At 46.0% G+C, this 15,181-nt stretch overlaps 1 protein-coding gene across 5 annotated transcripts in view; it reads left to right on the top strand.

Annotated features, from left to right (window-relative positions):
* Positions 1-12,873, top strand: part of CC2D2A (coiled-coil and C2 domain containing 2A) — a 158,014-nt gene extending 145,141 nt beyond the window's left edge. For all 5 annotated transcript variants that reach the window (XM_030563106.1, XM_030563108.1, XM_030563107.1 and 2 more), the window contains 4 exons: positions 1,570-1,692; positions 3,588-3,646; positions 4,209-4,386; positions 6,023-12,873. In XM_030563106.1, coding sequence (XP_030418966.1) covers positions 1,570-1,692; positions 3,588-3,646; positions 4,209-4,386; positions 6,023-6,211 — 549 coding nt within the window. In that variant the 3' untranslated portion in view covers positions 6,212-12,873. The remainder of the gene's footprint in view (positions 1-1,569; positions 1,693-3,587; positions 3,647-4,208; positions 4,387-6,022) is intronic.
* The last annotated feature ends 2,308 nt before the right edge of the window (positions 12,874-15,181 follow it).

Genomic DNA, 15,181 nt, shown 5'->3' on the forward strand with positions numbered 1-15,181 from the left:
ACATTTGTAAGCTCAACTTTCATGATAAAGGGATTGCACTACAGTACTTGTATTAGGTGAATTGAAAAATATTTTTTTTACAGTGCAAATACTTGTAATCAAAAATAAATATAAGGTGAGCACTGTACACTTTGTATTCTGTGTTGTAATTGAAATCAATATATTTGAAAATGTAGAAAACATCCAAAAATAGTTAAATAAATGGTATTCTGTTATTAACAGTGCAATTAATCGTGTGATTAAACACAATTAATTTTTTTAATCACCTGACAGCCCTACACAGAATGATTTAGGTTAGTCGAGACTAGTGAAAACTGAGGAACTTCAGAAAGACTTAACATAGGGAGGTGATTGTGCAGCACTTTGGCAGATTAAATTCAGTGTTGACAAATTTAAGGTAATGCACACTGGAAGGAATAACTGGAACTTCCTACATGGTGTTGGACATTGTCATGAACAGCTCAGTGAGAACCTCTGCTCAATGTGCAACAATGGTCAAACAACAAATAAAATACTAGGATAGATAAAGATGGCGATAGAAAATTATATTGAAAAATAAAATGCCATTATATAAATGGATAATCTAACTAGTAGCAGATGCTCGTTTACCTTTTCTGATATAAAAACACGGGCATGGTCAATGAAATTGAAAAGGAACAAATTTTAAAATGTTACAAGGAAATAGTTGTTTTATACAGCATATAATTAACTTGTGGAAAATATTGCTACAGTACATCACTGAGGCTAAGACTGGATAATCTTTTCTGAATCAACACCTACAGCTATAGTAGCTACGATAAAAAAACTTATATAAATCTTCCTGCTTAAAAAACCCAGGGATATAAGCCAGACACTAAGCGATGGGCTTCATTTATAGTCAGATAATTCTGCAATTTTCCATTATAGGGCTTCTTGTACCTACACTGACGTGTCTAGTGTTGGACATGATGGAGAGCAGATACTGGATTAGATGAAATACTGATCTGATTCAGTCTGGCAATTCATATGTTCCTATGATACTTAAAACATCATTAAAGTGCAAAATCTAAAACACACGCATGCAGACAGTCCAAAACATAACAAACTTGTATAAGAATATCTGGAAAATGTATCAGAAAAGTCAGCTGTTTGAAGTTTTGTGTATTATATCATATGGTCTCTTCATTTTTAACCTTTTAAAATTTAAAAACAAAGGGTGAATGAGAAAATTTAAGGTTCTAAATCATTTATATAATAATGAAAAGGCATCCCAATGATACCTTTCTGATAGTTACATCTTGCATTGAAAGCCATGTATTTCATGTTAAACATTTGTGATTTTTGTTAACTGTGCTGTAATAGATTGCAATTACATTAACATACATTAACGTACATTAACATATCAGATTCTTTATAAAGAGACTTGAGGTGAGATTGAATATACAAGAAGGCTCTTGTTTCATGTGAATTTATATGGGTAACTCCTACTGTAGCTCTGGAATGTAGCGAAGACCTGTATTTTACCTTTGCATTGAAAAGATGTGATACATAGTGTAAGCTGTTGCTGTTAACAAAGTTCTTCTCTTTTAGATCTGGTTTAATATCCAACAATATGATTCCCCAGTAAGGATAAATTTTGACATCAGCAAACCCAAATTATGGAAATCTTTCTTTTCACAAAGCTTACCATACCCTGGTCTCTCAAGTGTTCAGGTATTATTGTACCTACTTAAGATTCATTTTGTAGTTTAAAACAATTACTAGAATATTTTAAGGGATGGAAGGTGTGACATGAAATCTTCATTCACCATATGCAGTTTTTCTCTCATTTAGAGTGTAAGTCTTTATCTTGCACTTTAAGGGTAAGCTACTTATTGTTATCATTATTATTATTATTATGTTAGTTCAGCAGGCCAACTACACCTCTTTAATAATTAGGTCTTTACAGACTTACTCCTGGGTGAATTTTGGGCCATTGTGCACACACAGAATTCATGTCCCCTGCAGATTTCTTTGCTTCCTTGCACAAAAATGACTTCTGACAGGGAAACAAAGGGAAACTGCAAAAGTGGTCACGTGCCCCTCCCCAGCAATGTGGGTTTGTAGTTTCAGGCACCTGGAGCAGCTGCCATAGAGGTAAATCACTGTGGGATGGAGACACCCTGGCCTGTGGCACTTACGCTGTGCCAGGCTTAGCTGCTAGTGCCAGCTGGATTGGGGCAGAGGAGGATGCAAGGAACAGCTAGAACTGGAGCAGAATCAGACCCACTCCCAGAAACCTGCACGCACACACCCAGCTTACTGCCCCCATTGCTCCTCAGCCATGGGGGGGGAGGGGACACCGTATGGGGAGTCCAACTCCCATGCAGCTGGATCCCCCCATACTCAGACCCCCTGGTGAACCCAGAACCCTGCACCCATTCTGCCAAGCCTCACTCCCTACATCTGGACCCCCACCCTGGCACCCAGACCATCCCCCAATCATCCCCCCCACACTTGAACCCCCACCATAATGAGCTCCCCAGCACTTGCCCATCCCACTGAGCCCCAACCAGCTGCACCCAGACCTCCACCCCACCACTCCCCCAGCACCCAGACCCACCCCCCCCGACTCCCTCCGCACTCAGACTCTCCCCTGCTGAACCCCCCTAACGAGTCCCACTCCTCCTGCATCTGGAACCCCGCACCTGCCTAACAAGCCTGCACATCCAGATCTTCCCCGCACCCAAATTGCCCCACACTGAACCCTCTCATCCCACACCTGAGAGGGGACTAGGGCTGGGAATGCCTATGAGACTTTGTCTCTCTTGCTTGCTATGTTGGTGCAACTGGCCCAGAGGAGCAGGACCCCAGGGTGTTTCTGGGGCAGGCCCGGCCCTTGCACTGTGTCACGGTTGGGTGCAGCCTCACTGCTGAGTCCATGTACAGGGGAGGATGGCTGGGTGCTCTCTCACCTCTGTGCAGCCAGTAGCTTGTGCTCCTACTGCCATGCTGGAGCCTCTGCATTTATATATTGACAAATAAAATATGCAGAATTTTTTAAAATTCTGTGCACAGTATTTTATACTTTAGTGCAGAATTCCCTCAGGAGTCTACAGGACAATATATCAAGTGACAGTATTTTATAACTGATCTAGTTTCATTCAGAATGGATGAATCTCTCTTGTCCTGAAGCCAAATATGATTTGTGACATTTCTCTGTTAGCTGAGTCGCAAGTGAAATCCAAATAATATAGTCTCTGAAATCTAAGGAAAATGTCAAATTTGTCTTTAAAGTATGAACAGGCCACGTCCGACCCCAAGCGCGCACTCTTTAACTAATCAAGCATACAAACATCCATGGTTGACACCTACTGTCAGATGGGACAGAATAACTTTGTGTACAAAATTCTAACTTCCAAATGTTGTTTTTCAGTAATTCATTTTTCTGTTGTCATGTAGTACATTGTGAAACACTGTGGACCTAATTTTGATCTCATTCACGCCCTTGTTAATCAGGAATAACTGGTGTGAACCCACATGAAAGGAGAATGTGGTCCTGTTTTCATCTCTGATAACAAGAAGTCTTATATTCCAAGTAATGTTTAATCAATTCTTTTTTTTATTAGCCTGAAGAATTAATTTACCAGCATATAGACAAGGCTGCTGCATTAGAACTGCAGGGCAGGTAACTTTCCCTCTATAAATGTCTCTGTAACTCCACTAAACACTGTGAGCAGCAGCAGCAGCAGCTCCACAGTCTGATTCACCACCAAAGAATGGAACATTCAGTGACCTTTCTCATCCAGTCTAGAGTGTAAGGAGCTGGAATTGGAAAAGTGTAACTACTTCTCGGGCACTCCATCAGGCATGCTCAGAGTGGCTTTTTGATCCTTTTAGCCAGGAGTGGGCTCTCCCTTCACTGTACCTATGTACTGCAAGAATAAGAATTAAAAGTTCAAGTGCCACACGGAGATCTTAAAAATCAGTCCTCCAGCATGTGATTTTTGGAGGGTTTCCTGTAAATCAGAACACTGTGGCATTACTGCTGTTGTGTTAATCTTTGAACTGCTTTGAGAACAGTGCAGAACTTATTACCCCAATGCTTTCTACAACCTGGGTAGCGTGTCTAGAAAAATAAGGTTGAGTTCTGTTTTCTGAGTGAGTCATCCAAAATTGTGAAGCCAGAATCACACCCTGAACAGTCAACCAGTAAGGCAATTATAACAAGTAGCTATATTTTACTGCAGGATCGAAAAGATACTGAAAGAGAAGATTATGGAGTGGAGGCCAAGGCATCTAACTCGTTGGAACAGATACTGTACCTCCACGCTCCGTCATTTCCTGCCTCTCCTGGAACAGTTCCAAGGAAAAGCTGTAGAAGATGACCACCAGGCAGAACTGCAAAAACAGCTGGGAGATTACAGGGTACTATAATGAACGCCCATGTAGAGCTTGTGTAATGAAACTAGTAGATGTTCCTCACAGTCCAATATTACATTAGTAAATCAAATCCCTGATGTTTAATTAACAGAGAGTCACCTAGTATCCAAAGAATTGTCACATGGTGCTACGCCTTTGGTACAAGACCAGCCAATAGTAAATGCTTTAGAAGGCAGCAAAAAAAGCCTAACCAGCCCTAATGAATTTAGGCAATTCTGTTCTCCTAGAGCTGAAGTTGAGATTCTTTCCACTGCTCTGGAAAATTTTTATTTATTCAAGTTTGAAATGGTTTTAAATGATTATTAGCCCGGCTTTGAGAGGCCCTTTGTTTTGTTTTGCTGATGGGGAATTTTGCCCAAAGAGCTTCCTCAGACTGCTCCAAAGCAGTTTCTCACTAAACTTTTGATAGTTTTTTAAACGAAGCACATAACTCATAATAGCCCCTAACAGGCTAACAGTTTTCCTACAACAGCCAATAACAATTCATTATTCTTATTAGCAAAGTGTTTCTCGTCATAACAATAATAAAATGTCAGAGGCATCTAAACCTAAGGTTGGCTGTCCAAACCGTTTAGATAGCAGAACTGCAAGCATGCAGCTGCAGGGTCTTGCCTCTCAGGGTCCTAAACATTATTTGTAGGTATGTGATGTTTGGTTTTTAAATGGCAGTGACTGAACATACAAGATGGCTGACTGCAGCACTGTCAACTTCTCGGTTACAATGACAGAGTGTGACTCTACCCCAGCATGCACCCCTCCAAGCTCCAACATCTGAGAGCTCTGACAAAGGAACTTCTGTACAGTACCAGCAAGTGGGTACAAATGCTGCAGAGACAGCATTCCCATCTCTCAACTCAGGATCACCGTACCCACGTGCACTCTGCTCTAGCAGCTGTGAGGGAAGAAATCATCTGGCCCCGACATCTTGTAAATTCAGATGCATGATAACCAGTTGACAAATCATTTCATTCGAAAGGTTTGTGAGACTAACCAGTGCTGGTTCAGGGTTCCTGTTAGTGCGTGGCTCTGTTGGTTGCCAATATGCACTATTGCTTTTATTGCTTTCAATCATATTGTACCATATTCAGTTGGCAGCTATGGAGGTGGCATATTGAATTAGAAATTGACCCTGCAGTTGTTGTACAGTTTGGGGATGTTGTAGCTGGAGTGCGGGGCAGCAGCAGACAAGTAGGGCTCAGGGACAAGCCATCACCACTAACTGATTGGTTCTCTAGAAGAAAGCAGGTGCAGATGGGTGGCCACAGTAGAGGCAGTGGGCCGGTCTGAGTAGGGCCAAAGGGCTGACAGGAATTAAACATCCATTGAGGAAGCGGTGCATTGCTTAAACATAGTTTAAAGTTGGAGAGGGGGCATTAATTTTAATGTGAAGTAGGCAGGTTATTCAGCATGTAATAATCTCGCCTCAGTCCAGTAATAAGTGCTCTTAAAAGAAAAGCTGAACTTGCGTCCACTGTGAAATTACAGGTAGTAACCATAATTGCTGTAGCTTTTTTTACTTTCTGTACCTGGTGTAAAGCTCTTTATAATCTGATTCTATACCTCAATTAATGAAAGAGAAACAGTCACTATCGCTAATGATTTTTTTCCTTAAATTCCTCAGGTTTCTGGATTTCCTATTCATATGCCATTTTCTGAAGTGAAACCTTTAATAGAAGCTGTGCATAGTACTGGAGTCCATACCATCGATGTTTCAAATGCAGAATTTGCTCTAGCAGTATACATCCATGCTTATCCCAAAAATGTTCTCTCTGTGTGGATTTACATTGCTTCACTTGTTCGTAATAGATAAAAGTTTAGACTGGAATAAAGGCACTCAATGAGACAGCAACTCCCTATCAGAGAAACGCTTTAGTGTAAAAAAAAAAAAACATTGTCTCCAATTATACATAAGGGAATTGTTTGGAGTATTGTTCACACCCCCTAACAGTGAAGGTGAAAAAGCATAGTAGTATTCTGGATATTGCCTTTGTAGAGATTCTATGGCGCTTTTCAGTCCTTGGCTTTTTGCCTACAAAGAGATTATGTGCATGCTGGCTTTTGCCTCTATACTATGAAACACTATGTATGGAGCAGAGCCATTCTCCAGCTCGTACATAGTTGTGAGAGTAAAAATGCCAGTAGACACTGGCAGCCTATACCTGCTAAGCCTCCCAGCACTGGTACTTTCTGAGCTGCTGTTAGGGTGGGAGATTTCCCCCCAAAATATTAATGGTAGACCTAGCTTCACCCCTCCCTCCCATCCAGGCATGGCCTCAGCAGCTTGGGTAAAACACATAAAGGAGGAACTCTGCCTACCCACTTTCAGCTGACACCAACCTGTATGCATCCTATGTTGATGGTTCCAAAACTCTGTCCAGCTCCAAAACATTCTGTTAGTCTATAAGATGCTACAGGACTCTTTGCTGCTTTTACAGATCCAGACTAACAGGGCTATGCTATGTCCAGTGAAGTTACTTCAGTCAAGAGACTGTGACGAAGTTGGGTTTTATTCATCTTGTGATGTTACATGTGAGTCTAGGGTGACCAGATGTCCTGATTTTATAGGGACAGTCGCTATTTTGGGGTCTTTTTCTTATATAGGCTCCGATTACCCCCCACCTCCATCCTGATTTTTCACACTTGCTGTCTGGTCACCCTATGTTTCTTACTGTCATATACTAATATTGTGTGTGCCTCAGTTTTCCTGTGTACTGTACCAATATTTCGGTGGTGAGAATTTGGTGTGTGATTTTTGCTGAGGCCCTCAGGGCAGGTGAGGCTGCCCAGCAGTCTGCACCTATGCTATGGCAGTGCCCTTTGTAACCTGAGACCTGGGAGGGGTTGTGACCAGGTGACACCTTTTTGCCCGGGAAGCAGGACAAAGAGGAGGAGGAGGAGCAGCTGATGTGTCAGAGGTCAGCTCATTAGAAGTTGGGCCACCTGGAAGAGGAGGAGTCCAGACTGTCTGGCTCAGGACTTCCCAAGATGGACTTGGCTAAAAGTCACTGATTTCTGTGATAGCAAGCTCTGATCTATGCTGTGTTCCTGTCAACTAATAAACCTTCTGTTCTGCATGCTGGCTGAGAGTCACTGCTGACTGCAGGAGTTGGGGTGCAGTGCCCTCTGGCTCTCCCGTGAGCCTCACCCGAGACACGCTGCGGGAAGCACATGGGAGGAAGGGGATACTGAATGGTCTGAAGTCAGACCCAAGAAGGTCGAAGCTGTGTAAGCTTCTTGCCCTGGTGACAATATGCTCAGAGAGAGGAGGCATGCTACACCACAGTCCTGACTGGCTTCGTATGGAGTAGTTCCAGAGCATTGGCTCCATGACAACAGGTGGCAGAGGTGGGATGAGCTGCACGCCATGGACAAAGCATTCTGCAGTAAGTGACTGGGGAGCAGTAAAACAAAGAGGGATTAGTGAGAGACAGGCATGCTAGCGGCTCAGAGAAGTGTGGTTCTAGGGGATGGAGGAGCCTATGGCTTAACCCTGAGAGAGAATGGACTCCTGAAAAGGGCTGTCGCACTGAAGGGGTTCTCCCAGGGACAGTGAGGAGCTGCGAGAGCATCACCCTGTGAGTCCCTGGCAACTTGAGAACTGCGAAAGGATGGCTTATAACCATCTCCTTAAGAACACTAGAGCTGTGCTGAGGGAGAGGGCTGTGAACTGGAAGATTCACCAAGACACAACTAATTGCTTAGTTGGAGAATCATCGCTCTAAGGAGCTGGTTCCTGACCCAGCTGGGGCCATAAGAGAGGCTGGGAGCAGCCAGGCAGCCTCAGGGGTTACCCCAGCCACCAACCCAACCAGGGCCACTGGGAGGCACTGAAAGCAGCCAGGCGATCCCAGCACCCGTGCACCCGACAAGCAGGGGTAGGTTCCCCATTGGTGGAGCTGAGACGGTTAGAGTTGGAAATGGAACTGGAACTGAAAGAGCTGGAGGACCATGAGAAGGAACCGGAGGACCGTGAGAAACAGAGGCAGCCTGAATTGGTGATGGCGGAGCTGAAAAGCAGAGAGACCCCTACCATCGTGCGTGGGGATGGGCCCGGGGTAGCTAAGCCCCCAGAGAACTCTGATATAAAAGTGCTGCCTCAGTTTAAGGAAGGGGGATGATATAGATGCTTTCCTCACTGCCTTTGAGAAGGCCTGCAATGTGGACCAGGTTGACCCTGCAGACAGGCTTCGGCATCTCACCCCATTACTAGGTCCCAAGGCGATAGGGATGGGGTGGAAGCAGGAGGCTATGAACTGTTCAAACAAGCCCTGCTATGCAAGTTTGAGCTGACCCGGGAGGCGTACAGGAAAAGGTTCTGGAGTATGCGAAGACTCAGAGGATGACTTATCTGGAACTGGCCACCCTGATGGGGGAATATACCCAAGTGCGTGACTGGGGCTGGGGCCCAAACCAAGGAGGACATGATTGAACTGGTGGGGCTGGAGTGACTAGATGAACTCTGTCCCCCAGCCTGAGGATGTAGCTGGTGGATGAGCGGTCGAAGGACCTGGCCATGCAGGGTTGCTGCTATGGAATGGAATCCCAGGGTGATAGGCCCACATCAGTACAGAGGGAGAATCACCCAAGGCCTCCCCAGAAAGAAGACTTAGCTAAATTCTTCCTGAGAGGCACAGCCAATACCAGAGCTGACCAACTGTCTCCCGAGGACTAATGGGACACGAGGTATAATTAACAGAGGCAGAAGAGCCACAGATGGACCTGGTGCCAAAAGGTCAGGGACAGGATGAGCAAACCGAGCCATCAAAGGGTTAACTGGGTGGGAGCTCAGCCAGAGGAGGGGCTGGAAGTTTAGCAATGGCTCAAGAGTGAGGCATCTCCCCAGCCAGCTCCTTCAGGAGGCTTGATGCTCTGGATTCAAAGTTTTCAATTTACAGGGTCGGTGCAGGATGGCCCCTGAGGAGCAAGGGCCTCCTTTCCCTGCACGTGGCTGGGAAGCAGATCACTGGGTATTGGGACATGGGCACTCAAGTAGTACTGGCCTGGCCCTAGGGGGTGACCCCAGACCAGGTGGTCCCAATACCTACCTGAGCCTGATGGAGGTAGGTGGGTCCCTATTTAAGGTACCTGTGGTGAGGGTATGTCTGAAATGGATGGGCCTCAAAGATGTGGGGGTGCACTAGCAGTCACCAGCTGAGGTGTTGTGGCGCGTGACCTGGCAGATTAGTCAGGTGGCCCCCAGAAGGCCCTAGTCATTACAAGTAGCCAGAGCCAGTGGGGCAATCTACCCTGACACGGGGGAGGGTATCCCACAGGAGCTGCATGGCCCTACCCTGGCAGGAAGGGAGCCACCAGGGACAGGACTTGGTGGGGCTGCGGCCTTGGGCCCAGATAGTGAGAGGGAGCTAGTCCCCATCCCTTCCCCAGCCACTGAATTCCAGGTCAAGCTGCAGCAGGATCCCTCCTTAGAGAAGCTGAGGGAACTTATTAATTGCAGCAAGCTGCTGGGAAGGATTCTGCTGGGAGAAGGGATTCATGTTCTGGGAATGGGCTCCCCCAGGGGAAGTGGAACAGCGGGGGATCAGGAGGCAGCTTGTAGAGCACCCAGAAGTACCACCCCAGGGTACTGTATCTGGCCCATGATGTCCCTCTATTGGGACACCAGGGAATCCAGCGCACCAGAGGCTGCTATAGAACTTTTACTGGCCTGGAGGCTTTGATGCTGTCCAACAGTACTGCAGGTCCTGCACCCCCTGCCAGAGGTGTGTAAGACCCAGGACAATAGAAAAGCACCTTTGAGGCCCCTGCCCATCATAGAGGATCTTTTTCAGAAAGTGGCTGTGGACACAGTGTGGCCCTCAGCAAAGTGACTTGGATGGAGAGAAAAAAACATTCTGGGGGTGGTAGATTTTTGCTACTTGCTATGCAGAGGCAGACACTGGCAGATGTGCTGCTGACCATTTTCAGCAGAGAGGGGTTCCCCAAGTCGGTCCTTACAGACCATGGTTCCCATTTCCTGTCAACGGTGCTCCGGTACTTGTGAGAGAGGGGTGGGGTCTAACACACCTGCACTTTGGCATCCTCACACCAGCGGGCTGCGGGAGAGATTCAGTGGGCCTCTGAAGATGATGAAGACTTTTATGAGCCAGCACCTGCAGGCTTGGGCTAAGTATTTACCCCACTTGCTGTTCGTGTACTGAGCAGTGTCCCAGGAATCTATAGCGTTCTCACCTTATGAGTTGCTGTATGGGAGAGTGAGGGATCCCTTGGACTTGATGAAGGATGAATGGGAGAGGAAGGCCTCCCTTGATGGAGAATCAGTGGTGGAGCATGTACTGATTTTCTGGGAAAAGCTTGCTGACTTCATGGACTTGACCAAGGCCTGAGGGAAGGAGAAGCTCTGGCACAACTACTCTGCGCATGCCCACTCTTATGCCACTGGGGACCAGATGATAGTTCTCATTGTAAAGAATAAATTGCCTGGGCTGGGCCCTTTAAGGTCATCAAGCAGCTGAAGTAGGTGCACTATGTGGTGGCATTGTTTAACAGGGCTCTCAGCCACCAGGTATACCATGTCGACATGATGAAGCCTTACTCTGACAGGGAGAATTTGGTACTAACCAGTGGGAGGAGTAGGAAGATGATCCCTTTGTGGATCTATTCCCCGAGATGGGCTGGATCATCACTGGGATCAATTCCCCTCTCTCACCAGCTAGCCCTTACTCAGCAGTTGCTGCATTCCTACCAACAGCTGTTCCCCAACTGGCCTGAGATCATTAACCTGGCTGTCCTGGGTGGAGACAAGAGCTCACCCTCCTGTAAGATGCTCACCATTCTGGGTCATAGGGAAAACAGCCCAGAACCAAGAGGTCAAGGACATACTGGCTTTAGGGGCTCCTCCGGCCCTTGGACCTCTCCCAAAGTGTTGGGTCCCAAAGATGGGTGAATCTGGTTTTGTGTGGACTACTGCAAGCTTAATGCCATCACCAAGTTCGATACAAACCTCATGCCTAGGCCTGATGAGCCCGTAGGCACATTGGGGAGGGGGTAGGCAGTGTTATCTCACCTACTGTTACTAGCAAGTGACTTTGGATCCAGGTGCCAGGCTGAAATCTGCTTTTATCACCCCACTGGAGCTAGGAGAGTTCTTGGTCCTACCTTTTGGCCTAAAGGGGGGGGCATCTGCACCCTTCAAGTGCATGGTGTACCAGTTACTCGAGGGAATGGAGAATTTTGCCCTGATGTATATTGATATGTGTTTTTAGCCAGATGTGTCACAAAGTGCTGGACCAGCTCCAGGATGCAGGACTGACCACAAAAGCTAGCAAGTACAGGTGGGGTGGTAGCGGTATTATACCTGAGCAGCTGCCTAAAGCCATAGCCAGCCAAGGTGGAGGTTATCAGAGATTGGCCTGCTCCCTCACTTAAGAAACAGGTCCAGGCCTTTACTGGGAGGGCAGGGTACTACCAGAGAATCATGCCCCACTTGAGCTCCATAACCACCCCATCACTGTCATATACTAATACCATGTGTACCTCAGTTTCCATGTACTGCACCAATATTTCAGTAGTAGGAAGTGAGGATTGCTCAGGCCCTTGGAGCAGGTGAGGCTGCCCAGCAGTCTGCACCTATACTATGGCAGTGACCTTTATAACCTGAGACCCAGGAGGGGGCTGTGACTAGGTGACACCTTTTGCCCAGGAAGCAGGATAAAGACAAGGAAGAACAACAGGTGTGTCAGAGGCCATCTGCTTCAGGGACTGGAACAGAAGTCCAGGCCCTCAAGCCTAGGCTTCCAGGAAGTCACTGATGGACTTGGCTGAGTCACTGATTTCTAAGATAGCAAGCTCTGTTCTATGCTATGTTCCTGTCAACTAATAAACCTGTTCTACATGTTAGCTGCGAGTCACTGATGCCTACAGGAATTGGGGTGCAGGGGCCTCTGGCTTCAGCAGGAGCCCCACCCAAGGGGATGTGCAGCATGAAGCAAAGGGGAGGGGGATGTTGAGTGCACTAAGGTAAAACCCAGGAAGGTCAAAGCGGTATAGCTTCTTGCCCTGGTGATGATATGCTCAGAGAGAGAGAGGAGGCATGTTACACCACAGTCCTGACTGACTTTGTATAGAGTAGTTCCAGCACCTTGGCCCAGTGACTCTGTGACAGAGACTAGTGAACATTCTTCTTACAGTACCAACTGCATTGACTTAATTGTATGTGAAAGAATCAGGCCCACTTGGCATCTGCAGAATTGTCTCAAGCTACAAAAGAGCCAACATGGTTAGTAGTTGTTTTGTATACAAAAGCTACTATAAGCACAGAATTATGGTGTCTTTCTCACAAAAAATGGCAACTGAAGAGAGACTGCTGCTGTAACTGTCTTATGACAAGCACCTCTTTCAGGAGCGATCTGTATATTAATTTGTATCTATGATAGTTCTTTTCTATAGGTATGTTGGTTTTTTTATTTGTCTTTTCTAGCATTGTGTTTCATAATAAAAGCTAATTGAGAAGTATCTTTGTACAAACTCTTTAAGTCACTTTGCCATGAGCAAAGATGAAGTCTTCATTGCACACAAGAAATAAAAATCACAATTACAAAGTTTGAATCTCATTTCACCATCTCCACTCCTACAGGGGTTTTTTAATGCCATCATCATCATCATCATTACAAAATGAGGGTTACTTACCTGTTCTTAGAAATGGCTCTGCACATCCCACCTATGGTGTGGTGCCCTGCACTAGCACCTTCTTCTGGCAGAGGCAGCTTGAGCACTTCTATGGCCTCACCCTCTCACTTGAGGGCAAGGCTACAAAGGGGGAAGAGTACCCTTACTCCCTCAGTTTCTTCCACCTCAAATCCAGAGACACAGAACAAGCAATACTCTCACACAGGGGAAGGCAGGTGGGAAGTAGGATTATAGAGAGCCCTTCTGAAAGGCTGCAGTTACTGGCAAGTAATCTTCATTTCTTCTTTGAGTGGTTCTGCATATTCCCACTTGTGGAACACTAATAAGCTGTGCTTAAAAACTCACCTGAAAGTGGAAACAGAGTCCTAGATAGTGAAGCACCACCTTGCCAGAGCCTAGAGTTTAGTGAAGGTATGCACTGAAATCCAGGTTGCACCTCTCATGGCTAAAGACAGGAAAAGGAAGGAGCCACACCTCTCATTGAATCTCTCTAATCACAGCAAGTACAGGAACTTTTGCTAGTGTGTAGCATTCAGCAATACAGAGTTTAATTCATATAGAACAGTGGGGGGAGCAGGGCAGAACCATATAACCCAAGTCATTCTTAGCATAAGAGACAAACATTGAAATGATCTGAACTAAGAGGCAAGAGCCCTTGGGGATCCAATTTATGAAAGACAGATTCCCCTTTATGAGAGTGCAGTTGGGGGGAGGAGAGAGGGAAATCAGACACCACCTTAAGAAAGAATCTGGGACTGGCTCTTAGACCTACATTGTGCTTGTCAAAGGGAAATCAGCCATAAGTGTACTTAACTCATTCTCCTGCCTGCTGACAGCAATAATGAAGGCCATTCTAAGAGAGAAAGCAAATACTCAGACACAGGTTTGAAGGGTCATTTCATCAACATAGCCAAAACCAAGTTAAGGTACCAAGGCCGGCATGGGCTCTCTTAACCATGAACAAACAAGTCTACCATCTACAAGCACATAATATACAACTGGCTGCCAAGTAAACACTTAATGATCAGTTAGATAATCTCTGATTCTTTAAGTGAAATAAATAGTTCAGAACACAAGTAATGGAAGCCAATACAGGCAATAAGAACTTCTCTTCATCCATGCCTGAAATCAGGACCACTTCAGCTGGTAAATTTCTAGTGGACTACTTTCTAGCATGAACAAGTGTGTCTTGCACGGATGAGGTACATGACCTCTTCAAGAGCAGACAAAGCCAAGTCTGGTCACTCACACTGTCAGGCAGAGATGTGGGTTCAGATGAAAGCTTCTGCCCTCCTGCTGTGACAACATACCTGCAGACCACAGACAGTTGCAGAAGATGCTGGTGTAGCCAAGCCCGGACAATGAGACTCATCCTTGCGTCTCTTCCTCACTAAAGTATACACATCAGCTCCTACCCCCAGCCCTGAAGGAAAGCATCTGACATAAACTGTCTCTGCCTTCTCTAGAACAGAAAAGGCAACACTTCTTGTTGGACTTCGTTGTGAACATCTGGCTGACCCCCAGTTGGAAAACATTGCCTGAACCAACTGATCCTTTAGGGACCATGCATGGATGGGTCTGAAGTCACTGTCCAGGATGGGCATAGGGATTGAATAGTACCTCACCGAGTACATTCATTCTGACTAACCACCAGTTTAGAGCAGCTACGATATTCTGAGACATGGTGATCAAATGAAGACTGTCCCCGCTTGGCCTGTAGAAGTAGGATCTCTCTTTCTCAGACAGGCAAAGTCATGTAGGTAGGGACTGCCATGAGACTCAGAAAGATCTTTACTCTCTGAGTGGGACATCAGTGAATCTTTAATAGGTAATGGCTCATTTTGAAAAATCTTCTGGAAATAAACTCTCCCCTCTACTGAGTTCAGTAGGGTGCCAGTGAAGGGAATCCTTTGTGCAGGACATACAAGATTGACTTTGGCTACTCCTCCTCAGCCTAAAGATCTGTAGAGATTGGTTGGAAACACACTATGGCTTAACAGGTCCTCACGCACATCAGCCTTTAGTAGCCAGCAAGTGTAGACCAGGCCAGAGTGTCAAAGGAGACTCTGGGAGAATGCTTCTGACCATCAGAGGTACACAAAAATACTCTGATTCTTCAGGTGAGTCGCTACCA

This window comes from Gopherus evgoodei, chromosome 5 (assembly GCF_007399415.2).
Source record: "Gopherus evgoodei ecotype Sinaloan lineage chromosome 5, rGopEvg1_v1.p, whole genome shotgun sequence".
In the NCBI taxonomy this organism is placed as follows: domain Eukaryota; kingdom Metazoa; phylum Chordata; order Testudines; family Testudinidae; genus Gopherus; species Gopherus evgoodei.